General features: G+C 52.2%; 5 protein-coding genes across 12 annotated transcripts in view; 2 read left to right on the top strand and 3 right to left on the bottom strand.

The window, feature by feature from the left end:
* Positions 1-6344, bottom strand: part of RNF31 (ring finger protein 31) — a 13532-nt gene extending 7188 nt beyond the window's left edge. For 2 of the 3 annotated variants that reach the window (XM_032180091.2, XM_032180092.2), the window contains exons 1-11: positions 5782-6344; positions 5550-5696; positions 5258-5413; positions 4970-5029; positions 4795-4870; positions 4076-4253; positions 3203-3590; positions 2756-3046; positions 2257-2505; positions 1966-2151; positions 1644-1850 (exon numbers count right to left, since the gene is read on the bottom strand). In XM_032180091.2, the coding sequence (XP_032035982.1) occupies positions 1644-1850; positions 1966-2151; positions 2257-2505; positions 2756-3046; positions 3203-3590; positions 4076-4253; positions 4795-4870; positions 4970-5029; positions 5258-5413; positions 5550-5696; positions 5782-5973 (2130 nt within the window). In that variant the 5' untranslated portion in view covers positions 5974-6344. Of the gene's footprint in view, positions 1-1643; positions 1851-1965; positions 2152-2256; positions 2506-2755; positions 3047-3202; positions 3591-4075; positions 4254-4794; positions 4871-4969; positions 5030-5193; positions 5414-5549; positions 5697-5781 lie in introns of those variants that run through there. The other variant, XM_032180093.2, reaches the window with a different exon arrangement.
* A 51-nt stretch (positions 6345-6395) lies between these two features.
* Positions 6396-10307, top strand: PSME2 (proteasome activator subunit 2). 2 transcript variants are annotated; one of them, XM_032180095.2, is made up of 11 exons: positions 6396-7138; positions 7433-7465; positions 7904-7966; positions 8211-8297; positions 8403-8433; positions 8521-8618; positions 9208-9276; positions 9417-9484; positions 9647-9701; positions 10001-10087; positions 10183-10307. In XM_032180095.2, exons 1-11 carry the CDS (start codon positions 7091-7093, stop codon positions 10261-10263), a joined length of 720 nt encoding a protein of 239 aa, XP_032035986.1. In that variant the 5' UTR covers positions 6396-7090; the 3' UTR covers positions 10264-10307. The 2 variants fall into 2 exon arrangements, with proteins under 2 accessions (XP_032035986.1, XP_058285382.1); XM_058429399.1 differs by lacking the exon at positions 7433-7465.
* A 1386-nt stretch (positions 10308-11693) lies between these two features.
* Positions 11694-14491, top strand: EMC9 (ER membrane protein complex subunit 9). Of its 4 annotated transcripts, none has more exons than XM_032180087.3 (5): positions 11694-12348; positions 12490-12566; positions 13840-13909; positions 14000-14094; positions 14258-14491. In XM_032180087.3, exons 1-5 carry the CDS (start codon positions 12151-12153, stop codon positions 14442-14444), a joined length of 627 nt encoding a protein of 208 aa, XP_032035978.1. In that variant the 5' UTR covers positions 11694-12150; the 3' UTR covers positions 14445-14491. The 4 variants fall into 4 exon arrangements, with proteins under 4 accessions (XP_032035978.1, XP_032035980.1, XP_058285383.1 ...); XM_032180089.3 differs by having other exon boundaries at positions 12286-12348; positions 13665-13909; XM_058429400.1 differs by having other exon boundaries at positions 12332-12348; positions 13638-13909.
* On the bottom strand, positions 14492-17377 carry PSME1 (proteasome activator subunit 1). Of its 2 annotated transcripts, XM_032180084.2 has the most exons (11): positions 17152-17350; positions 16436-16468; positions 16248-16310; positions 16022-16132; positions 15888-15933; positions 15656-15753; positions 15336-15404; positions 15192-15259; positions 15058-15112; positions 14897-14983; positions 14492-14718 (listed from the first exon to the last, which is right to left on the bottom strand). In XM_032180084.2, the coding sequence occupies exons 1-11, from the start codon at positions 17188-17190 to the stop codon at positions 14638-14640; spliced, it is 750 nt and encodes a 249-aa protein (XP_032035975.1). In that variant the 5' UTR covers positions 17191-17350; the 3' UTR covers positions 14492-14637. The 2 variants fall into 2 exon arrangements, with proteins under 2 accessions (XP_032035975.1, XP_032035974.1); XM_032180083.2 differs by lacking the exon at positions 14492-14718 and having other exon boundaries at positions 14746-14983; positions 17152-17377.
* Positions 17378-21125: 3748 nt separating this feature from the next.
* On the bottom strand, positions 21126-23754 carry FITM1 (fat storage inducing transmembrane protein 1). Its single transcript, XM_032180082.2, has 2 exons — positions 22144-23754; positions 21126-21762 (listed from the first exon to the last, which is right to left on the bottom strand). The coding sequence occupies exons 1-2, from the start codon at positions 22407-22409 to the stop codon at positions 21150-21152; spliced, it is 879 nt and encodes a 292-aa protein (XP_032035973.1). The 5' UTR covers positions 22410-23754; the 3' UTR covers positions 21126-21149.
* Positions 23755-25499: the final 1745 nt, after the last annotated feature.

The following is a 25499-nucleotide window of genomic DNA, read 5'->3' as shown; positions in this document are numbered from 1 at the left end:
TATGTATTTTATTATTTTTTTAATTTAATTTTTTTTTTTTTTGAGATAGAATCTCATTCTGTCACCCAGGCTGGAGTGCAGTGGCACGATCTTGGCTCACTGCAACCTCCACCTCCCAGGTTCAAGCGATTCTCCTGCCTCAGCCTCTCGAGTAGCTGGGATTACAGGTGCACGCCACCATACCTGGCTAATTTTCGTATTTTTAGTAGAGACAGGGTTTCACCATGTTGACCAGGATGGTCTCAATCTCTTGACCTTGTGATCCACCCACGTTGGCCTCCCAAAGTGCAGGGATGACAGGCGTGAGCCACCACGCCCGGCCCTTTATTTATTTTTTTAGAGATGGGAGTCTTATTATGTTGCCCATGCTGGTCTCGAACTCCTGGCTTTAAGGAATTCTCCCACCTCAGCCACTCACAGCGCTAGGATTACAGGCATGAGGCATCATGCCCAGCAAAATTCTTTTTGAAAACATAGCCACAGTAGCACTGTCACACACACACACACACACACACACACACACAAAAATGAACAGTAATTCTTTTTTTTTTTTTTGAGACGGAGTCTTGCGCTGTTGCCCAGGCTGGAGTGTAGTGGCGCAATCTCCGCTCACTGCAAGCTCCGCCTCCTGGGTTCACACCATTCTCCTGCCTCAGCCTCCTGAGTAGCTGGGACTACAGGCGCCTGCCACCACACCCGGCTAATTTTTTACATTTTTAGTACAGACAGGGTTTCACGGTGTCAGCCAGGATGGTCTCGATCTCCTGACCTCATGATCCGCCTGCCTTGGCCTCCTAAAGTGCTGGCATTAGAGGAATAAGCCACTGCGCCTAGCCTGGTAATTCTTTAATATCAGCAAATATCCAGTTTATAGGAATAAGCCCTTCTTAGTTCCTGAGCCTCCACGTACTCTAGGTCAGAGTAGTTAGACTGGCTCTATATGTGTTTTATTTTGGTTTTACTCTGTATTTTAAAATAATTGTAGAGGTCAAGAGTTCGAGACCAGCCTGGCCAATATGGCGAAAGCCTGTCTCTACTAAAAATACAAAAATTTGCCGAGTGTGGTGGTGTGTGCCTGTAATCCCAGCTACTCAGGAGGCTGAGGCAGGAGAATTGCTTGGAGGAGGCAGAGGTTACAGTGAGCCGAGATCGCGCCATTGCACTCCAACCTGGGGGCAAGGTGAAATTCTATCTCAAAAAAAAAAATAAGTAAATAAATAAATAAATATTTACATTTTAGAGATATATACTGAAGCATTTATAAACTATATTATGCCTGATATTTGATATCAAAATAACCATCTGTGTATATATGTGAAATAAAGTCTGATCATGTTTGTTGACAATTGCTGAAGCTTGATGACGAATACACTGGAAGTGGAGGGGTTGCAGGGGGGTATGGGAATTTGTTATACAGTGTAGTACAATTTTTCTACTATTGCATGTTTGAAAACTTCCATAATAGAACATTGTTTTAAAAGGGAGGAGATAAGTCTGTTCCTGACCTCCCCCTCCCAGAAGCCTTCAGGGGTACATGGGCAACTGAAGAGCAGAAGACAGGATCAGAGATGGGGACTGGGGCAGGGTGGGGGTCCAAAAGAATAGAGTAATTCTTGGACCAGGTACTGTGGGGAGGGACTTACCCGATTGTGGGGCAGGGCCCAGCCACACACGGCACACTCCTGGGCAAGCAAGCGGCGCAGGAAGGCCCGGTCCTGGCTGTGCCTCACAGCTTCTACCACATCCCCCAACTCATAGTTCCTGGGTGTCTCCTGCAGCAGTGACAGTGCCAGCTCTGCCCGGCCCCAGCTGGGGAGTGCGTAGACTGCCAAAAGCCGCCTGACCAAGCTCTGCAATGTGATTCAGGTGGAGGGGGGAAGTGCTGTCAGACTCCATGGACCCTTCCCCTCAGCTCCCTCTTGCTCCTCTAGGTGGACCCTTGGGCTTCTTGCCTCCTCCCAGCACCTGCTTGTCCGGCCCATCCCAGGAAGGGGTGGGCTCAGGGCCACTGTCCCAGAGGCGCTGGCGGAAGGGCTCTAGGCGTTGGCGCTGTAGCTCAGTCAGGGCCCGTGACACATCACCTCCGTGCTGGAACAACGCCTGGAGAGACCCCTCCTCAGGCCCAAAGCCTAGAGACTGGAGCTCCTGCACCTGCAAGATGGGAGTGGCGAGGGGGAATGAAGTGGGAAAGCGAGCAAGGGAGAGTGTGAGAGATGCAGATTCTCGACCCTATCCCATATCCAGCACAGCTGATACCTTCCTTCGCCTGGTCCTCACACACTCCTCCACAGCTTCATCAAGGTTGCCATGACGATCCAGCCAGGCTCTCCGGGCCTCCTGACAGGAAAAGGCACCCAGCCCAGGGTCCTGCTGTCCAGCCAGCTCAGCCACCATCTCCAGCACGTAGGGCAGTTCTGAGCGCAACCACTGCAGAGGCACCTCAGTGCCCGAGTACTGCAGAGCCGAGAAGATCTCCTCTGGACAGGCACCTGCAGCTTCCCCTTCCTAAGGCACAGTCCCGCCCATCAGGCCCATCAGGAGGGGCACCCTTCACCCACCCTCAGCCTGAACTAAGATGGTGACAGTGGCTCAGCTCAGACATATGGATCATGTCATCAGTGTACAGCATGGTAACTGCCTCAGTAACAGGCAGCTGCTGCTAACAATGACAAGATTCATAGAAACTATTAACCACCTGCAGCATCTCCTTTCCCACACCAGCTCAGCCCTACCTCATCCCAGGGCTAGTCCTTACCCGGATCATGCTCACTAGATGAAGGCCTTCCTCCCGCATCTTGTCTTGGCGCTGCTTCTCAGGATCTCCACAGGAACTGGGCAGGGGGGCACTAAAGCGTCGTGGGGGCCCAGGCTTGGGGGGTCCCTTTTCCAAAGAGCTGGCATAGGGCTGGGGGGCATGTTGTACTGGAATGGGGCTACTAGTCCGGTTGCACATAACACACACCCAGCCAGGGCTCGAGTTGCAGAAGGTACAGTGAATACAGTACCAGACTTGACTCTGGGCAGAGGCCAGCAAAGCATCCCCCTGCTGGGAAGGCAGAGAGAATTATCCCTTTGACTGACTGGCTGAAGTTCACAACAGAAATACAGGGAGTTGGGAGGAACTGAAGGAAAACATGGGATAGGGAAGAGAATGACCTGAGGTAACACACGATAAAGAGCTGGGAAGGCCAGAACAAGTTACCTGAAGGGGTTGCAGGCAAATGCCAGCATCTCGGGAATCCACCACCAAGCTGGGAGGCTGGGCCAGCCGAGGTCGCTCACATATGGAACATAGCACAGCAGCTGCCTCATTCTCAAAGGTACAGCTCTGGCAGGCCCACCGACCCCGTGCAAGATCAGGTTCTAGGCCTCCAGTTCCTTGGGGACCCTCAGTTCCCCACCCCAACCCCTTACAGCCTCGGGGCCGATCACAGGCCACACAGAGCACTGCCCAAGGCTCATTTAGCATGGCACAGGCAGCACAGTGCCAGGGCAAACGAGCACTTGCAGGATTAGGGGAAGAAAGAGAGCTGTCTCCCAGGGCCAGCAGGGAGGTCGACTGGGGCCGTGGTTGGGCTGAGGCAGGTAAACTGTAATGGAAAAGCAGACATGGCCTGCTGAAGTGGCATCTGGTGCCTGGATCCCTCACCTCTAAGCATTCCCCATTTCCTGGGTAACAACACGTCACTGGCCTTTGCACACATTGTCCCTGTCTTGAATACTCCTATATCCATAGCCTATGCAACATTTAAATGACAGCTTAAAGCTCACTTCTTCCTAGTAGATACTGCTAATACACGGCCTGACCTACACTAGGTGTTTAAAATATTGCCATATTGCCACCTGATTCAGCTGACCCTTCAGACTAGGTTGCAAACCACCTATTACCATAACAACCTGGGTTACTGCAATTGCTACCTGCTTGATGTGTATGTCTATTATGTCCTTCAGGGTTCTGACTGGCTACTTGTCCTCTATTCAACAGTCTTTAGCACAGAAACTGGCAGGTAGTCGATAATCAAGTGATCTTAAGTTCTTTAAATTTCACTCCCACCCAGAAGAGAAGCCCTCTCACCTGGAGCTCAGGTGGGTACCCTGCAGGACCCCAGGCAGGGTCTGGCGGAGGTGATGAGCACGGGATGGGTGTCCATGGAACAGGTGGTCACAGGCTGGACACAGGGCCTGTTTACAGGATGGGCAGTGCAGTGTGCCTGGGGCAGAACCACAGAGGAAGCAGGGACCAGGAGTGGAGCCTGGAGAGCAGGAGAGATGGAACATCTTTCCAAAAAAGACCAGGTTACATCTGAATCTGCTGTGGATGGGGGCAAATCACAAGACTACTTTTTAAACATCTGGACCCAAGGAAACAATTTTAATCTCTTTTAAAAAACAAAGAGGCCGGGCATGCTGGCTCACACCGGTAATCTTAGCACTTTGGGAGGCTGAGGCGGGTGGATCACTTGAGGTCGTGAGTTCCAGACCAGCCTGACCAACATGGAGAAACCCCATCTCTACCAAAAATACAAAATTAGCCGAGCATGGTGGCGCATGCCTGTAATCCCAGCTACTTGGGAGGCTGAGGCAGGAGAATTGCTTGAACCCGGGAGGCAGAGGTTGCGGTGAGCGGAGATAGCAACATTGCACTCCAGCCTGGGCAACGAGAGCAAAACTCCGTCTCAAAACAAACAAACAAACAAACAAACACAAAGGAAGATAACCAAGAAGACAAAGGAGCATCCCAAATTTCTATCAATATAGCTTCCTAGCTGGTCTCCAATTTAGGACCAACAATACCTGGGACAGAGGGTGTGGTGAGGGGGCCAGGAGCAATCTCTCTCAATAGGGGGTCAAATTCTGAAAGCTGCAGCATCTGAAAAAGAAAGGGCAGGGAATGAACAAGGGTTTAGGGACACAGAGTCCCACAATTCCTGTTTCTTTTGTACATCAGCCCCTTTCCTGCCTTCCTTACATCATCTTCAACCTTGTCTTCCAACAGCTGCTCCAGTGCCTGCTGTCTTGGGTGAGTATTCTGCAATAATACAGACAAAAACGGTTTCCACCTAGACCCCTAGAACAAAGCCCTCCCTCTAAGCCCTGGTCCCTTAACATTCACAGAGGGAAAATCAGTACCCAGAGCTCCCAGAATGCTGAACTATGCCCATAGTTCAGCAGCATGGGGGTCCTCAGACTTACTTGAGTTAGGCTGGGCTCCCCAGCCCTGGTGCGTAAGTCCATCAAGACTAGAGGAGCATCTCACCTGCAATAGCAGGCTGAGCTCTGTCCGAAGCAGCAGTACTTCCAGTGTGACTGTAGCAACCTGGTGCTCATCTGGCTCCTCCTGCCCTTCGGGGAAGCTCAACCCATCTGGCTGCTCCTCTGTGTAGCCATATAATCGCAGCACATCTCGGCCCCCCTGCCACACATTCACAACCAGTCACCAACCAGGAGGTTTCCTGCCTAGTAGGGCTGGACCCCTTCCCATTCAGCACAACCTCAGGCCTTTTCTAGCCAAACCCCAGCCCCCTCTCCCATAAGGCCAGGGGATTCACCTGCACAGCATCCACCGTGCTGCGAAAGACAGGGTTATTAAACTTGACGCCGCGCCAGTACCGAGGCCGCTGAGGGCTGAGAAGGTTGCGGCCATATTTCTCCAGGATGTTCAGGGCCGTGGACAGGGTGTTGAGGTAGTTTCGGGGCTGGGAGCAAGGAGAGCAGAGAGGTGTGAGAGTGGCCCGGGCCTCAGGCCCTGGTGTCCCCCTTCCAAGCGGGGCCAGGCCTCACCTCCCCATGAGCGTTGCAGCGGACCAGGCGTGCGGCGTCCAGCTGCAGGTAGCGGGTGGCTAGCGGCAGAGAGCTGGCTAGTAGCGGCCGGAGCTGCTCCAGGGAAAACGCCTGCCCGGAATCCCTCCTCAGGGAGCTCGCCAGCTCCTCGCGGGCCACCAGGAAGGCCCGCTCCTCCTCCTCCCCCGGCATCCTGAGGAAGGAGTCAGCCCCAGCCTCGCCGCCCGCCGGGACCCGGCGCGGGCAGCGCGCGGCCCAAGCGCCGCCCCTCCCGTCTGGTGCCCGGCTTTGAGGCCCACCACGGCCCGCGCAGCCGCCCCAGGTCACTCAGACCACGGTCACTCTCCAGCCCCCGGCCCAGCGCCAGGGTTAGCAGAGAACAGGAAGTACTAGGAGAGAGGGCAGGACTGCGACCCAATTTCGGGGGAATGGGCGGGGCTTAAGGTTAAGGTTGGAGGAGTGTCAGGAAACCAGGGGGCGTGGCCAAGAGGGAGGGCCAGGTCCCAACCAATGAGAAGGCAAATGGCTCCTGGCTCTTCCCTCAGAGCGCCCCACCATCTTCCCTCAGTCAAGCGCTCTTCCCCGCCTTCCCCGAATCTGGTTCCACCCCTTCCGGATAGCCCCAGGCGCGGGGTTATCCTATTCAGCTCAAAACCTTTCTTTTTCTAGCTGGACCAGTCCGGTACGCTCCGGGCCTCACCGGGGAAGTCCCACCCTGCAGGGGAACCGACTCTGGCCGGCCCTAGCTCCTCTCAAGCGAGTCCCGCCCCATCTCCGGTCTGTCCTGAAGGCAGAGGGAAGACCCTCACCCAAACCCTGCCCGCTCCCTTCAAAGGGCGGCTAGTCCTTCTCCACCCCAGGCGCTCCCTCTGGCTGCCCCTCCTAGACGCTCTGATCTCTCTCCGTCCGCTACTTGCGGTCGAGCCTTCTTGGGGGAGCCCCGCCACTGAATACCCCCTTTGCCATACTCCCACCTCTCTTACCCCAACCCTGGACTTCCCGTTGGCCCTAGCTATAAGCCCCGCCCCTCTCCGAGGGACAGCCCCGCTCCAGTCTCCGCGGTCCCACTCACCCTAGCCCCTCCCTTGGGCTGCCCCTGAGCTTGTGGCCCAGCCAGCACCGCCTCTCCTAGTGGCAACTGGCTGGGAATGGCTGAGGGGCTACCTACTGCTTGCGGCCTGCCAGGGGGAGGAGGGGGGCGGAAAGAAGAAAGGGGGCGGGGTTGAGGGGGGCGGGCCTGGACCTGGGGAGTGAAAGCGAAAGCCCGGGCGACTAGCCGGGAGACCAGAGATCTAGCGACTGAAGCAGCATGGCCAAGCCGTGTGGGGTGCGCCTGAGCGGGGAAGCCCGCAAACAGGTAATGGGGAATCGGAGGCCAGGAAGGGGTCATAGAACCCTCTTGGGTGGAGGCCAAGTTGGGTGGTTCAGGGGACCAAAGCAGTGCCAGAGAACTCCCCCAATCTCGCTAGTGCCTTCTCTTCTCGGGGATTCCCAGATTCCTGCGCTCTGACTGCAGTGAGCAGGAGCTTCCAGGGAAAACTAGTTTGTGGTGAGAAAGGCCTGAGCCACAGTTCGAGGGCACCCTGTTGTGGGTGGAAGCTTTTGACAACCCAGACCCTTAACCAACATCCGGGTACTGCTCTCTGTGTAGGTGGAGGTCTTCAGGCAGAATCTTTTCCAGGAGGTAAGTCTCTGGACTTGAGCGATTTGACCCAGAATCTTGGACCAATACTTGGACCAATACAACAGCCTCTCAGAATGACCCCCCAAGTCACCCTAGACTTAACCCTACTTCCCGTACCAAGCCTTCACCCAAAGTAACCCCAGAATTATTGATAGCTACCTTTAATATGACCTTTCTTATGACTCTCCCGACTTCTGGCACTTCCCCCCTCTTTTGATGTGGAGGAAAAAAACCATGGCTTCCAAAGCAGGAATATCACAGTCCTAACCTTGGTTCTGCCACTTACCAGTTTGGGCAAGTCCTTTCATTTTCAGGTCTTCGGTTTCCTCATTTGCAAGTCTTGGACCCAGTGATTTCCAAAGGCCCTTCCAGTTCCATTTGTCAGACATCTCATTGAGCATATTCTGTGATTCCCCTCCCTTGCAATGTAACCCACAGGCTGAGGAATTCCTCTACAGATTCTTGCCACAGAAAATCATATACCTGAATCAGCTCTTGCAAGTGAGTAGTGTGGGCCCCTCCTGCCCCATCCCATGTCCTCTATCCCCTTTGCCCACCCTCTCTAGCTAACAACTGGATTCAGCATGCAGAGAATAGTTTCAAATAGTGGATTAGGAACATTAGGATGGTGTGAGGCATGAGCCTAGGTTGGGAGGCAGAGGGCAAGTGAGATGTATGGAGGGAAGGCTGTGACCTAGGATGAAGGGAAGAGGCTGGGCAGCCCTTGACAGTGTGCTCTGTGCAGGAGGACTCCCTCAATGTGGCTGACCTGAGTTCCCTCCGGGCCCCACTGGACATCCCCATCCCAGACCCTCCACCCAAGGATGATGAGGTGAGGCACTCAGGGTGCAGTACTTGGACTGTAAACCCAATGGAGCAGATAGCCCTTCAACCTCTGTGACTTTTCTAAAGCTACTTTCCCCCATTTTTGCCTTAGATGGAAACAGATAAGCAGGAGAAAAAAGAAGGTAAGAGAGATAAGAGGTGACTAGGGAAGGGGAGATGGCACATTGACTACTGGATGAGAAAGGGCCTGAATCCCCTCTTTCTCACAGTCCCTAAGTGTGGATTTCTCCCTGGGAATGAGAAAGTCCTGTCCCTGCTTGCCCTGGTTAAGCCAGAAGTCTGGACTCTCAAAGAGAAATGCATTCTGGTAAGCCTGGGAAATGGGGGAAGCAGAAAGAGAAGACACACAAGGTGAGGCCCTGGACTCCTCCGTAGATACAAGTCCTTCATACAGAGACCTAGTCCTGAAAAAGAAAACTTCCTTCTGTGCCTTGGGCTTAGATCCCCTTTGTTCTCCTCGTTCTGTTAGACCTCTCTTATCACAACGGTACCCCCAAAATTAGAGACTGTGCAGTATCCGCTCTGTAACCTCAGAACCTACTGCTGTGTTGGGTTCATAGTAGAGGTGGTATGATATAGTGAGTGAATTGTTTTAAAAGATTGGACCCTAGAGAGAGACTGCTTAGGTTCAAATCGTGATTCTATCAGTTACCTAGCTGGTAACCTTAAGTAAGTCACTTAGACATTCTGTGACTCAGTTTTTTCATCTGTTAAATGGGTACAATAAATACATATCTCTGAAGGTTGCCGTGATGATTAAATGAAATAAATACATGGCACAGTACCTGGTATGTAATAAGTACCCAATTAAATATAACTATTTTTTAGGAAGTGACAGTAATAGGAAGAACTTAGTATGTTTGTTGAATATTCTTACATGATACCTCTTAACCCAGGTGATTACATGGATCCAACACCTGATCCCCAAGATTGAAGATGGAAATGATTTTGGGGTAGCAATCCAGGTAAGAAAAGGGTAACTGAAGACACTTAGAGTGGGGAGAGCCTCGGGGGGTGAGCTAGACATGAACCAGGAGGAGGAGGAAGATAGTATATGAAATGGGGAGGACATGAAGTGTTGTCTTTGCCTCCCGTGTCACCACAGGAGAAGGTGCTGGAGAGGGTGAATGCCGTCAAGACCAAAGTGGAAGCTTTCCAGACAACCATTTCCAAGTGAGGGCAGCTGGAGGACCAGCACTGGGGGCAGTAGGAGCATTTCTTTGGGACCCCCAAAGCTGGGCAACCCCATCAGGATGATGGGAGACTTTGGGAAGGGTCTGAGGGAGTACATCTCCCTGAACACTCATTCCTGTGGTATTCCCTTGCTTCTGGCAGGTACTTCTCAGAACGTGGGGATGCTGTGGCCAAGGCCTCCAAGGAGACACATGTAGTGAGTAGATAGTCCACCAGCCTTTTAGCTGGGGGTGGGACGAGGAGGTGTGGAGGAAGAAGTCCTCCTTGTCTTGTGACTTTCCTAATGTGGAGAATATTAAGCTAAAAGCATTGCCTAGAAAAACTGGTTTGGGCTTCAACAACCTTGACCCTTTTCTCTGCTCAGTCCTTTGGGATCCTATTTCTTGGTGCTAAGAAGGGGTTCATTCTCAAGTTAACCTATTTCCTATAAAAGGAAACCAGACTCATGTCCCAGCCTCCCATAGGACTGACTCAGCTTTGCCTCCCACATTGCAGATGGATTACCGGGCCTTGGTGCATGAGCGAGATGAGGCAGCCTATGGGGAGCTCAGGGCCATGGTGCTGGACCTGAGGGCCTTCTATGTGAGTGTGGAGTAAGGCTTTAGGGGAGGTGGATGAGTCGGGGCGGGCAGGGGATTGGCTGAGAACCTGACTGTTGCACTCTGGCCTTCTCCCAGGCTGAGCTTTATCATATCATCAGCAGCAACCTGGAGAAAATTGTCAACCCAAAGGGTGAAGAGAAGCCATCTATGTACTGAACCCAGGACTAGAAGGAAAATAAATGATCTATATGATGTGTGGATTCCCTTCTGGCATGTGTCATTCATTCAAAAAGCATTTATTGAGTGGCACGTATGTCCAGACTGAAGATGAATGTGGTGGGAAGGGGTGGGTGTCACGAAGACAAAGATTAACTAGATGCCCACTGTAATCTTAAGAGGTCCTCCAGAGGAATAGGGTGGGGATTGTTACATGCCATGGCAGCCATGCAGATAACCTGTATTTTGGAATGTAACAGTATTATTTTCATCCAGAGGTCTCAGGAATTATTGGAAGAGATGGCATTTGCACAGAGCCCTTATGGGAATAATCAGGCTTTGGATAGACAAGGGGAAAGTTCTGTGGTCAACATCAGGAATGAAGAAAGAAAGAATCCTCATCAGTTTAGGAAAAGCCTAGAAGGAGAATGAGGTTTCACTGGGAGAACTATGGAGAACTACGGATGAATGATTGGACTCCTTTTTTTTTTTTTGAGATGGAGTCTTGCTCTGTTGCCCAGGCTGGAGTGCAATGGCATGATCTTGGCTTACTGCTACCTCCGTCTCCCGGGTTCAAGCAATTCTCCTGCCTCAGCCTCCTGAGTAGCTGGAATTACAGGCATGTGCCACCACACTTGGCTAATTTTTTTTTTTTTTTTTAGTAGAGACGGGGTTTCGCCATGTTGGCCAGGCTGGTCTCGAACTCTTGACCCCAGGTGATCCACCTACCTCGGCCTCCCAAAGTGCTGGGATTACAAGGCGTGAGCCACCGTGCCAGGCCTGGACTCCTTAAGGGCTGGGAGGGGAAAAAATAATGCTTCCAAGGCATTGTGGTGAAGGAAATACATCGCAGGACATTATGGGAAGGATGAATCTGTAAGTTTTTCTTACTGTCCTCCCCCCTTACCCCCTTCAGCCAATCACTGTCTTTATCTCTGCTTTTAAAGATTCAGCCCTGGGCTGGTGGTAGAGACAAGGGTTCCTTTGCTGTGATCTTGCTATAAACTCCATGGGATTGTTCTTTAATTCAGGGCCTTATCCTGTCATAAAATATGAGATAAGAATGTGCAGCGAAGCACTAGACAGGCTGGAAGCCTGCTCCCATACATATGTCATTAAATCCTTAAAGGAACATGGGCAAAAGATAAACCAAGGGCAAGAAAACCTGCAGTCGCGAAGGCAACACGGTCCATTAGTAAGTGACAGAGCCGACCTAGAGTACAGATCCACTCATCCCGTAATAGGCGCAAGGCGATCTGCTTTGCCCGCAGCGCTCCGGGACACCCGGCTACGGGTTAGCGCTCCATCCCCGGGGCTCTGCGGAGCCGGTAGTAGTGGGCAACACAGGTAACAGGCAAAGCTAACCGCCAACCGAGAGCGGAAATCGGGGAACCTAGCCAATAAGAGTGCGGGCAATTTTCTTTGCTTCACAATGGTGGGTTCTTTCCAGTCCGCTGGAGACAAAGGCGGGGCAACGTTAGGGCGCGGCCGCTGATTGGACAAATTGAAAGCCTTTAGCCCTATCAAGGAGCACCACGTGGGCGGGACTCCAGGAGCCAGTTCTGCAGGGAGCTGCAGCTTGGTCTGTCTCCCAGGCAGGCGCTGAGTCGCCGCCGCCAGCTGGGGGCGCGGGAAGGCGGGGCTCGGATGCAATCGGGACCTCCTGGGCTGGGCCGGGGGCAGACTCCCGGACCCAGGGCGCCGGGAGCCGGCGGGCTACCTGCGAGTCGAGTTAGCGTTGTCGCCGAACCGAAGTGAGAGGGCACGGGGAAGGGTCAAAGAGCGTACCGAAGCGCTGGAGGGAGCTTCACGGACGCGAGTTAGGCAGCGGCTCGCCTAATCCGGTACTAATCCGGCTTGCTGCTTCCCGTCCGGGCCTCGCTCGCCATGGGGGAAGTGGAGATCTCGGCCCTGGCCTACTTGAAGATGTGCCTGCATGCTGCCCGGTACCCACACGCCGCAGTCAACGGGCTGTTTCTGGCGCCAGCGCCGCGGTCCGGAGAATGCCTGTGCCTCACCGACTGTGTGCCCCTCTTCCACAGCCACCTGGCCCTGTCCGTCATGTTGGAGGTCGCCCTCAACCAGGTGCCTCCGTTGGATGCCCATCCCCCACCGCGAACCCACCCAACACCCCAGCCCAAGTTCATCCCCGGTCCCTTGGCAGCAGTGAGCATCCACAAAGTCAGCAGCACAATTTAATTACTGATGGCCTCTTTCCTACGACAGGTGGATGTGTGGGGAGCACAGGCTGGTCTGGTGGTGGCTGGTTACTACCATGCCAATGCAGCTGTGAATGATCAGAGGTGAGTGGCGTAGCCAGAGGAAGAAGGAAAGGATTATGGCGGGTTGGGGGTTGGAGGAATAGAGGGCGAGGATGCGTGGGGCGGTGGGCGGGGCGGGGGCGCACAAGATGAACAAAGGTCATTCCTTTTATCTTTCCTTCATCAAACGCTTAGGAGTAGGGGCTTTACACCAGGCACTATGCTGGTTACTGGAGTGAGAAAATATAAAAATGAATAGGACAGAGCCCTGCCCTGGAGTGCCGTTAGGGCGGGGAGGACAACTGTGTATCAACAGACTGATTTTTTTTTTTTTTTTTTTTTTTTGAGACGGAGTCTCCCTCTGTCTCCCAGGCTGGAGTGCAGTGGCGCAATCTCGGCTCACTGGAACCTCCACCTCCTGGATTCAAGCGATTCTTCTGCTTCAGCCTCCCGAGTAGCTGGGATCACAGATGAGCGCCACCATGCCCAGCTAATTTTTATATATATATTTTTTATTTTTATTTTTTTATTTTTAGTAGAGATGGGGTTTCGCCGTGTTGGCCAGGCTGGTCTCGAACTTGACCTCAGGTGATCCACGCGCCTCGGACTCCCAAAGTGCTGGGATTACAGGCGTAAGCCACCACTCTCGGCCAACAGACTGATCTTGCTTTAACTGAGGTGTCCCCCAGGAGCTGAAAGAACAGAGAAATCCCAACCACTAACTTCAAAAATAAGGCAGTTTCCTTATACACATAGGAAAAGACAATTATATATATATAAATCATATACATGAAGCAATTAGAGGTACTGTTTTGTAATTTTCGTTTCTCCCTCACTTAATAAATACTTGACATCATCCCATTTCCACACCAAGATCTACCTTTCCCTAACAGCTGTATAGTCTGAATGTGGATGTACTCTAATTTATTTAATGCTTTAAACATTGAGGTTGTTTCCAGTGTTTTATTACAGACACTGTCCTATAATTACCATAAATTCTTTATAAGTAGAATTTCTGGGTTGGCATATGTATGGTATGTATACAGTTTCAATTTGGGTGGTTATGCCAAATTACCTTCCAAAAAGACCACCTTTGGTTTCCACTCTCACCAGCAATATCTGAGCACCTGTTTCCCACAGCACTCAAGCATCAAGCAGTCGTGCATCAAGCATCCAGCAGGCCCGATCCCCGCAGGCCACCTACAGGGAAAGGCCACAGCTGTGCCCACATCTATGAGATCTGGGAGGCCCAGCTCAAATGGATGGGTTTTGCCCACAGTTGGCTCCTCACTCCTCTGGTCTTCCCTCTACACAGCCCTGGGCCCCTGGCCTTGAAAATTGCTGAGCGAATTGCAGAATTCTTCCCTGATGCAGTACTTATTATGGTGAGGCTTGGGTTTCTGGGTGGGGAGGTGAAAAGAAAGTAGGGTGGGGGGACCCTTGAAACTCTCACTTGCCCATCTTTGTCCACTCAGTTGGATAATCAGAAACTGGTGCCTCAGCCTCGTGTGCCCCCAGTCATCGTCCTGGAGAACCAAGGTCTCCGCTGGGTCCCTAAGGATAAGAACTTGTGAGTACCCCACTCCCTCTACCTCTTCTTAGAAGCCCAAGGCTCCTGGGTCTCCTCTGTCCTTGGCCCTGCCCTAAGGGTCTTTCTCTGGACCCAGTCTCTGTTAAGTCTGTGTCTGGACCCACTACTTGCTGTTTGACCTCCATGGGGGTTACTATTTCAGAGTGATGTGGAGGGACTGGGAAGAGTCACGGCAGATGGTGGGAGCTCTACTGGAAGATAGGGCCCACCAGCACCTTGTGGACTTTGACTGCCACCTTGATGACATCCGGCAGGACTGGACCAACCAGCGGCTCAACACTCAAATCACCCAGTGGGTTGGTCCCACTAATGGAAATGGAAATGCCTGAGCCAGGGCCAGCGGGGTCCGGATCCAATAAAGAGACTTGGGCTGATAGGCAGTGGTATAACTATATTTATTGTGCCTGGGAGGCAAGGTGAGGGAAAAATCTCAACAGAAGCAAGTTTGGGGAAAATCTGGAGTCCCCAGTAAAAAGCAGGAAGGTCTCTGCTGTACTCATCACAGAATGGGAGAGAGGGCTCTCAATAGATCATTCCCTTTGTTTCTCCCCTGGGCTTCTTGAGCTTCTCGAAGTTCTTCAGGATGATGTCATATAACACAGCCTACAGGGCCAGGGAGGAGTAGAGGTCAGTCAGAGGCCTCCAGTGGCTCTGTGCCCCATTTCTAGCCCTGTGGAGAAGCTGAGCTTTGTTACCCTTAACCCCTAGCCTGCAGGGTCAGGGAGTGGGTGGCCTGGGAAAGCTGCCTCTGCCCACCCCTGCCCTGCCCTCGCCTCCTCACATAAGCATTGCGGATCTCCATGACCATCAGCCGGATGTCCCGGTACTCTGCCTCATCCAGCTCGTGCACCAGCTGCCGATAATCACCCTGTGGGAAGCTCGGGTCAGGCCTGACCTTACATGTGTCCTTCCCCCATGCACCCTAACCTGGGCCTCACCTACCACATGGGGCTGCTTGGCTGCTTTAGTCACTGCATCACCACGCTCAGAGAAATACCTGTGGAAGGAGAAGTGTGTATGGAGTAGAAGAAGGAGGTCTCTCAAAACAAAAACTGTGCACATGGGTGGTCACTCACTTAGAGATTTGAGTGTGGAAGCCTTCTAGCTTGGTGTGGAGGCTAGTCATCAGCTCAAACACCTTCTCCTAGGGAAAAAAAGCAAGGGGGAAAGTGGAAGGAAGCATGGACTAGAAAAGCAGGGAAGTGGGGTAGCGCTCTCACCTGGACAGCTACTCCAAAATTGTTACCATCCTCAATCCGAGGTATCTGCAGCTGCAACCAGGTGGTGACCTGGGAAGAGGGAATGGCATAATGCCACATCAGCCCTCTACCCAATTCCCAGTTTCATATTCTCCCTTGCTTCACTCCCCACACTGGGTGGAGGCGTGCCAGGTCTATCCTGAGCCCCAGGGCCTGGACTTCTGGTTTCACTTGCTGTGCCCTCTCTTGCTAAAGCCTGGCAAGTGCCAGGCCCTAAATGGCAGGGACCAAGAGGACAATGGTTTGACTTGAAGCCTGAGAGTTGAAGGGGGAGGGCTTACCAGGTTGAGCTGCTCAATGACATCCTTGATCTCAGGCTTCAAGCGCTGCAGAAGGAGCACGATCTTTTCATTGCAGTTCACTGGGCCACAGGGAGGACCTACAGAGTGAGCAACGGGTCAGTCACGTGATTGAGCCTGTGTGAGGGGCGAAGGGGAGAGTGGAAAGAAATCCTTAGGAGGAGCTCCTATGAGTGGGACTCAAGTCTCTTCCCACCATTGTGGTTTCAAGTACCTTTGTCTTCATCCTCCCCCTTCTTCTTTTCATCTTTGTCTTCCTTCTGCAGAAAGAGAGGGGCTCATGAGAGTTAGGACTAAGACTGATTACCCCCATGGTTGGATCCCTTCTCCCAGGTCTTCCCAGCTTGCCTCCTGCTGTTTCTTCCGCTCCTCTTTCTCTTTCTCCTTGACTGGATCAGGCACTGGGATGTCCAATGGGGCCTTCAGATTGCTCAAGTTGGCTTCATTGAGAGCTGGCTCCTGGTGTAGGGTGGGAGGAGGGCTAGAGGTGAGGGAGTTCCTCTCACCTCACTCTCACAGCCCCCAGACTCTTCTCTTGGCCTTTACTCCCTAGCTCCCTGCCCAGCTGCAGTACCTTTAAAAATGCATCCAGCTCAGAAATCTTCTTGGGGAAATAGCTCCCAAGCAGGTTCTCTGTCTGTGTGTGAGGTGAGGGTGGAGGAGGATGGGAGTCAGCATCAAATGCCCGTCCTAGGTAGTGAGGCAGGATTGAGCAGTAGGAGTTGGGCAGGGGTGGGGCCGCGCTGATGGGGCATGTCTTACCTTGGTACAGAGGTCTTCACGAAACACATCCACCTGTAGGGCACACGCATCCCTTCAGAAACTTGGCTTTAAGGCCAGTTCATTTGAGGACAGTTCCCTTAGGGTTATGTAGGGCCTGACCTGGGGAAGGGTGGAGGGGATGCCTCTAAGGCCAGACCTGAAGAAAGCGAGATGGATGCCTGTAGGGTGGGTTGGGGTGGTGGAGGAGGTGGATCTCTGCAGACCTGGATCTACCGAGAGTGGAGTGGGTATCCCTGGGGCTGGATACGGGGGATGAGAACATTCCTGGCGGTGAAGGGCCAGTGTTCACGTGAGAACAGATCCCTGGGGTCGCCTGGCAGGTGTGACGAGGGGTGCTGAGAGCCCTCTGCGAGTAGGACAGGGACGGGGTGGGCCCCGGGACCCTCCCTGAGGGAAAGGCCAGAAGGTAGCTGGGGCAGTCCCGCACCCGGTCTGTGTGTGGCCCCGGCTCCAGGCCAGCGGAGTTCCCCTCCACGCCAGCTCTCCGCTTCACCTCACCCCGCAGAACCACGGCCGCCTCGCCTCTCCCGGCAGGCAGCAGTCGCCGCCCTCCCCGGGGCGCAGGTGCTCCGGGCCCACCAGCTCGGCCGACTGCCCCCAACTCGCGTGGGAGCCTGGGGGGCGGGTCGGGGATGCCCCCGGCCGCTCGAGCCACGCCTCCCCAGTGGGCCCTTTCTAGACCCCGCGGCGCTCACCTTGGCTTGGGCCTCGGGCTGGACTCTCAGCATGGCCATGACCGGGACGGGGGGCCTAGCGCCGCACGAGGAGAGGAGTGGGCACAGCGAAGGGAAAGCGAAAGCGGCGCTCGCACCCTGCTCGGCCTTCCTGGGTAGTGGGGCGGGGAGGGCTGGAGGAGGCGGGGTCGGCTGCAGGAGGCGGGGTCAGCCCTGCCAGGGAAGGGGCGGTGCCGCAGAGGAGGGCGGTGGGTGAGGCTCCCCGTAGCGCGCACAGGCGCTCTTCACCCACCCTCCCCGCGCCGCCTCGCGAGGGCCAGCTTCCAGGCTCCCCACCTCCGCCGGCCCCGTCCCCGCCTCCCCGCCCTCCTCTCGTCCCCGCCTCCCGCCTCCCGCCACCTGCCGCCCGCCGCCTGAGGACGCCGGGTCCGGGTCCTCCCATCGCCAAGCCCAAGCCAGTCTCTCCGCTCCCCGCCTTCCACCTCCCGCCTCCCAACTGGCTCCCCACCTGCTCTCTTCTTCCCCTGCTCCGCCTGGGACAGATAAGCTTTATTTAGGGCTCTTCCGTCTTTCCCCAGAGATGGAATAAGACTTGGCCTCTCTTTCCTAGCCTTGCTAGCGTGGGCCTCTGGCTCTGCCGACATCCTCCGCACCTGTAGCAACACCAGCACCAGAGCTGGCAGCATCCCTACCCAAGCCGGGACCAACTCTCTCCTGGACCACGGCTGCAGATGCCATTCTATAACCCACTCTCACGGAGCAGCGGGTTCATGCCTCTCTCTGGCTTAAAACCCTTTCTCAGCTGCCTGTTGACCTTTGAATGAAATCCAAAAGGCTGTCGCACCTGTCTCCCCTTTAAGTCCACTTTCTACTGCTTGCCCCTTCATTCATTACACTTGCAAATATTTGGGCTATTTGTTTCTCAAATGTGTCATGTTCATTCCTGCCTCAGGGCCTTTGCCCTTGCTAATAATCCCTTTGCCTAAAACACCCTTACCCTGGGTATTGTCATTCGGTTCTCAGTTTAGATGTCACCTCTTCAGAGAGAACTATTTTCATCATCCTCTATAAGGAACCTCCCTCCAAATCTATTACAAATCATCCTGTTTCAGTACATTGATAGCATTTATCTCTCTGATATTAGCCAGGATTTTTTTTTTTCAGGATAATTTACTGATTTAAACCAGGTTTTGGCAAACGTGTGTGTGTGTGTGTGTCTGTGTGTGTGTTGGGGGATGGAGTTTCGCTCTGTCGCCCAGGGTGGAGTGCAGTGGCACGATCTTGGCTCACTGCAACCTCCACCTCCAGGGTTCAAGCAATTCTCCTGCTTCAGCCTTCAGAGTAGCTGGGACTACAGGCGCGTCCCACCACGCCCGGCTAATTTTTTGTATTTTTAGTAGAGACGGGGTTTCACCATGTTAGCCAGGATGGACTCGATCTCCTGACCGCGTGATCCGCCCGCCTCGGCCTCCCAAAGTGCTGGGATTACAGGCATGAGCCACTGCGTCTGGCCAACTTTTTCTATAAAGGGCCAGAGAGTAAATATTTTAGGCTATATAGGCCTTACAGTGTCTGTCTACTCAACTCTGCCATTGTAGTAGGAAAGCTGCCTTATGTAAATGAATTAGTATAGTGAGATCAACAAAATTTTATAGACACTGGAATTTGAATTTCATGTAATTTTCTCCTGTAATAAAATATTCTTATTCTTTTGCTTTTTCAACCATTAAAAAATGTAAAAACGGCCAGGCACAGTGGCTCACGCCTGTAATCCCAGCACTTTGGGAGGCCAAGGCAGGCAGATCACTTGAGGTCAGAAGTTCGAGACCAGCCTGGTCAACAGGGTGAAACCCTGTTCCTACTAAAAATACAAACATTAGATGGGTGTGGTGCTGGGGGCCTGTAATCCCAGCTACTCTGGAGGCTGAGGCAGGAGATCGCTTGAACCTGGGAGGTGGAGGTTGCAGTGAGCCAAAATTGCACTCCAGCCTGGGCAACAGAGTGAGACTCTGTCTCAAAAAATATATAAAAATAAAATAAAAATAAAAATGTAAAGGCCGGGCGCGGTGGCTCACGCTTGTAATCCCAGCACTTTGGGAGGCCGAGGCGGGCGGATCACGAGGTCAGGAGATCGAGACCACGGTGAAACCCCGTCTCTATTAAAAATACAAAAAATTAGCCGGGCGTGGTGGCGGGCGCCTGTAGTCCCAGCTACTCGGAGAGGCTGAGGCAGGAGAATGGCGTGAACCCGGGAGGCGGAGCTTGCAGTGAGCCGAGATTGCGCCACTGCACTCCAGCCTGGGCGACAGAGCGAGACTCCGTCTCAAAAAATAAAAAAAATAAAAAATAAAAAAATAAAAATGTAAAAAACGTTTTACCTTTTTCTTTTAAAAAAATTTTTGTAGAGACGGGGTCTCACCATCTTGCCCAGGCTGGTCTCAAACTCGTGGGCTCAAGTGATCCTCTTGCCTCAGCCTCCCAAAGTGCTGGGATTACACTGCCATCACTGCCAGGTCTCTGCCTTTTAAAAATTTTATATATATATATATAAAATTACATTATATATAAATATATAATATTATATATTTATATACAAATATAAATACATAAAAATATAAAAAATATAAATACATAAAAATACATAACATATATAAATAATATATATTATATATAATAACATATATAAATAATATATATTATATATAATATATAAATAATATATATTATATATAATAACATATATAAATAATATATATTATATATAATAACATATATAATATATAAATATATATATTATATATATATAATTATTAGCTCGCAGGTCATACAAAACTGGCCACAGGAGGGCCAAAGTTTGCTAATTCCTGGTTTAGAGGCTAGATGATATACCCATATTGTCTAGCTTTGTAATCATGGCTCCTCTGTTTATTAGTTGTGAACAAGTTACTTAACCTCTGTGTCTCAGTGTTTGCAACTCTACAATGGGAACACTACTATCTCAATTTTTTTTTTTTTTTTTTGCCAATCAAGATCAGTACAACCTACCTCATACTTTTATTGTTGTGAGGACCAAATGTGTTAATTTTTTTTTTGGAGACGGAGTTTTGCTCTTGTTGCCCAGGATGGAGTGCAGTGGCGCAACCTCAGCTCATTGCAACCTCCGCCTCCCGGGTTCAAGCGATTCTCCTGACTCAGCCTCCCAAGTAGCTGGGATTACAGGCGCTCGCCACCACACCCAAGTAGTTGTGTTTTTTTTTTTGTATTTTTAGTAGAGATGGAGTTTCACCATATTGGCCAGGCTGGTTTTGAACTGCTGACCTCAAGTGATCTGCCCACCTCGGCCTCCCAAAGTGCTAGGATTATAGGCGTGAGCCACTGCGCCCGGCCCTATGTGTTAACTTTTATAAAGAACTTACAGACACTTAGAACAGTGTCTGGCACAGAGTAAACGCAGTGCAAGTGTTTTGCTATTATTTGTGTGTCTATTATCTGCCTTCCCCAGTTAGCTCATATGCCTCCAAACAGCAGAAATCTTGTCTTATTTACATGGCATAGAACTATGCTCAGCTCAATAAACATTTGTTAAATAGATGAGCACATACATACCCCCTACGGGGAAGACAGGGTACGAAGAGTCCCTGAGAGGAGTGCCCAGATAGGTAGGCCCGTGAAGAGAGGGAGTGGAGATTCAGTGGAGAAGGCAGGAAAAACAATCAAACAGGCTGGAGATGGAGCAACTGCTCAGCAAGGATGATGCCCACACCTAAGGGCACCATTACCTGCCTTAGAAGCACCATTCCTGGATGTCTCAGTCCCCAGATAGCCTGAAGTCTGCAAAAACTAGGAGACTGAAAGCACAGCTGGAGGGATGGTCAAGCATAAGGAAGGACATACAAGGTTGATGAGAGCAAGGAACAGCTGGGGAACCCTAGTGACTACCAGACCCTTTTCCCACCCTTTCAAGGACCCAACCAAATGATGAGAGGAGCCACAACCAGGCCCGATGGCTTTTATTTCTTTCAGTTATGCTTGCGGCTGGAGTGGGGACGGGGGAAGAGCCCATGGCCTGGACTCCCTGGAGACCAGGGCTGATGATACCAGCTGCCATAGGTGAGGTACCAGGCGAAGGTGCCCACTGCGGCGCCCACCACCTTGTGAGTGTACTGGTGGAAATAGATGACGGTACAGAGCAGCAAGAAGTTCCAGAGGCCCAGCAGCAGCACGTTCAGCAGGAAGACAAGGCGCAGGGGGGCGCCGGCAGGAAGCCCATGGGCTAGGTACTTGGCGAACACAGCTGCTTCCTCTGCCATGAGCAGGCAGCAAAAGGTGAGCAGGAAGGTGTGGGAGGAGACGGTGTAGCCTCGCCACTGGTGGCCGGCCGCCAGGCAGCTGCGGCGGTCAGGCAGCTCGTGGAGCAGCAGACCCTGGGGCAGTGGCTCGAAGCAGGAGCCAGTCAGGTCCTCGATGAGCAGGAAGGCCCGGCCGGCTCCCCGCCACACGGCTGCCCCCACCACCAGTCGGCTCAGGTGTCTGGCAGTTACTGCCACGCGCCGTGTAGCCAGGAACACCACCAGCAACACAAAGCCCCCTAAGAAGGTGCATGTCCAGCCCCAGGCTGAATTCACAAATTTTCTGTGGGCAAAGAGGGGAGACTATTGAGACCCCAAGCTCCATCTCCCACCCTGGTCTGTGCTCCCATCACTGCACTCTCCCCAACCCTACACATCATCACTGGTCCTCTCCTTGCTGTGCCCTTTACAGCCCCCAGTCATTTAAACTTTGCCATCTCCTTGGAGGACCATTCAGCATTCCAGGGTCCACATTTCCTCTTTAGTCCTGTTCCCGACTTCCCCTGTACCCCAGGGCTCTGTTCCCTTCCCCCTCCCCCGACCTCTTCCTCAACCTCCTAGCCTATTTTTAGTGTTCAGACTGGCAGGAGGACAGAAGCCTGGAGAAGGGAGCTAGGATCCCAGAGTGCACGGACCCGGCTCCCACAGCCTTGAGTGGACTCACATGTTGAAGAAGTTGCCGTGGCTGGCGAAGATAGTCCGAGGGTTGACATGGAACTGCAGAAGGGGCCCAAAGATGACCACTGCTGCCAGCCAGGCATGGTAGAGGCGCCGTAAGCAGGGGCTGCCCAGAAGGCGGGCGGCCTGTTCGCTTCCAAAATACAGCAAGGCAGAGGCCACCCAGAGCAGCACCTTGACCAGGCAGCCCAGCAGTGCCTGGATTCGGGCCCCGGCCCCCGGCCCTGCCCCCACCACTGGCCCCCGCTCCATGTTCCCTCCCCTCCCCACTAACTGCTTGCTCTGCTGGGCAGCTGAGGAGGGGCTGATGGGGCCCCCTCTGGACAAGGATAGGCAGTGACAGGTGTGGCAGACACAAGGCAGAGCCCTGTTGGCAGCTGGCAGGCGGGGGAGAGGGGCGGGGGGCAGTAAGGGGCCAGGGTGGAGGTCTGCCACGTCAGCAGGGTCCTGGCCTCGGGTGTGTGGTAGTATGCGTCCTGACAGCAGTCTGTGTCCTTTCCTGTTAGTCCTGTGTCCTTGGCTCCAACCATGTTCCAGTTCATGTCTCAGGGCCAGCTGTTCAGGGCTGTCCTTGTCCACAGTCTGCCAGGGTCTGCCAAAGTCCCTCTCCACCCACCCCTACTTTACCATTTGCTCCACAGGGAAATCAGAGGTCACGAAGATAAAAATAACCAAACCTTGAAAGTCGTTTTTTTTAAAAAAAAGCTGTCAGTCTTATCATCAGTGTGATCTAGCCCTTCTCCTGGGGTTCTGAGCACAAGAGCCTACCAACAGCAGGATGCAGCAAGGTGGCTGTGCATAGCACTGTGGCCACCTTAGGCCTTGGGAGGCAGATCAGCAGAGGTATCCACTTCAGTGCTCTGTGACCCCAGCAGCTTGGCTCTGCCCTAGTTCCTGTCTGGATTGACGGTCTCTAAGGGACTAGTTTGGCCCAGGGCTGCTGTGTAAACTGGCGGTTTCATCTGTTGATCACGTTGACCCTCAGATCCCTAAAGATTAGGTTTACTCCCAGGTGACAGAGGTAGAGGAGACCCTAAAAGGGCAATTGCCAGACAGGAGTCAACTGAAACCTTAAGTTCCATCCTCCAACCAACTACCCTGGGCCTCGGGGCTCTCCATACAAGCCTGCCCCCCCAGTCTGACTGCTGAGGCGGCGGCAGCAGGGCAGAGAGCCATCTACCCACGGAGAGTGTCTGTTAGTCAGTAACTGTTTCGAGATCACTTTTTCTTTCTTCCTCATTCCTCAAAACCAGTGGTGGGATTTCAGAGCACAGCGGAGGTAGTGAAAGGAATGAGCAAGCAAGGACACCTGAGTTCTGGGCCCAGCTGTGTGGCTTTAGGAAAATCAATGAACCCTCTTCAGTCCTCAGTAAATCAATTTCCTTTATAAATTGATCAAGACAGACTGGATAATCAATCAGATTCCTTCCAGATCCTAAAGCCCATACCTTGGAATAGTGACCTTCAACGAACCCTATAAAAGAATTTTGAACTAGGCGGGGCGTGGTGGCTCATGCCTATAATCCCAGCACTTTGGGAGGCCGAGGCAGGTGGATCGCCTGAGGTCAGGAGTTCGAGACCAGCCTGGCCAACATAGTGAAACCCTGTCTCTACTAAAAATAAAAAAATTAGCTGGGCGCGGTGGCAGGCGCCTGTAATCCCAGCTATTCTGGAGGCCGAGGCAGGAGAATCGCTTGAACCCAGGAGGCAGAGGTTGCAGTGAGCCGAGATTGTGCCATTGCACTCCAGCCTGAGCAACAAGAGCGAGACTCCGTCTTAAAAAAAAAAACTCCCTCCCCTCATTTTTATTTATTAAAGTTTTATTATTTATTTTTTTGAAACAGTGTCTCACTCTTGCCCAGGCTGGAATGCAGTGTGCTATCATGGCTCACTGCAGCCTCAAACTCCTGGGCTCAAGTGATCATCTGTCCTAGCCTCCTGAGTAGCTAGAACTACAGGAATGCATCACCATGGTTGGTTAATTTATTTTTTATGTTTTGGCCAGGTGTGGTAGCTCATACCTGTAATCCCAGCACTTTGGGACCAGCCTGAGGAGCCACAGGAGTTCGGGACCACCTTGAGCTGGTCTCACATAGGGAGACGCCGTCTCTACAAAAATTTAGAAAATTAGCTGGGCACAGTGGCACGTGCCTGTAATTCTAGCTGGGCACACTGGCACGTGCCTGTAATTCCAGCTGGGCACAGTGGCACGTGCCTGTAATTCCAGCTGGGCACAGTGGCACGTGCCTGTAATTCTAGCTGGGCACAGTGGCACGTGCCTGTAATTCCAGCTACTTGGGAGGCTGAAATGGGAGGATCACTTGGGCCCAGGAGGTTGACACTGCAGTGAGCCGTGATGGCACTATTGCACTCCAAGCCTAAGCAACAGAGTGAGACCTTGTTTCAATATTTATTTTGTAGAGACAAAGTCTCACTAAGTTGACCAGGCTGGTCTTGAACTCCTGGCCTCAGGTGATCTTCCTGCCTTGGCCTCTCAAAGTGGTGGGATTACAGGCATGAGCTACCATGCCTGGTCTTGTTGTGGTTTTAAATAGTTGCAAAGGACATAATTTCTAGTGTATTATATACTGACATTTCAAAATAAAACCATTATATCACTATTTCAAATGTATCCAATGAAATCTAAATACTACAGTGATTAGATACTTCACCATTATCCATTAAAACACGACAAGATTTTACATCAGAAATTATATTTCCATTCTACTCCCTCACAGAATTTATCCTAACATGTTTTTATGCTTGAAAGTCTTTTATTGACCATTTATCACATTTCTTTGCAAGAAAAGTAACTCAAAAAATTTAATTTTTTGTTTGTTTGTTTGAGATGGAGTCTCACTCTGTCTCCCTGGCTGAAGTGTAGTGGCACGATCTCAGCTCACTGCAACCTCCGCCTCCTGGGTTCAAGCGATTCTCCTGCCTCAGCCTTCCGAGTAGCTGGGATTACAGGTGCCTGCCACCACCCAGCTAATTTTTTTTTTTTTTTTTTTTTAGTAGACATGGGGTTTCACCATGTTGGCCAGGCTGGTCTCAAACTCCTGACCTAGTGATTCGCCTGCCTCAGCCTCCCAAAGTGCTGGGATTACAGGCGTGAGCCACCGTGCCCGGCCAAAAAATTTAATTTTTTATAGTTTCTGGGCCCGGTGTGGTGGCTCACACTTGCAATTCCAGTCCTTTGGGAGACTGTGGCAGGAGGATCACTTGAGCCCAGGAGTTCTAGACCATCCTGAGCAACATGGTGAAACCTTGTCTATATAAAACATACACAAATTAGCCAAGGATGGTGGCACCCACCCAGCTACTCACGAGGCTGAGATGGTA

This window comes from Hylobates moloch, unplaced genomic scaffold (assembly GCF_009828535.3).
Source record: "Hylobates moloch isolate HMO894 unplaced genomic scaffold, HMol_V3 SCAFFOLD_16, whole genome shotgun sequence".
NCBI lineage: Eukaryota > Metazoa > Chordata > Mammalia > Primates > Hylobatidae > Hylobates > Hylobates moloch.
The sequence above is the reverse complement of the archived record's forward strand: the minus strand, read 5'-3'. Positions and strand labels throughout refer to the sequence as shown.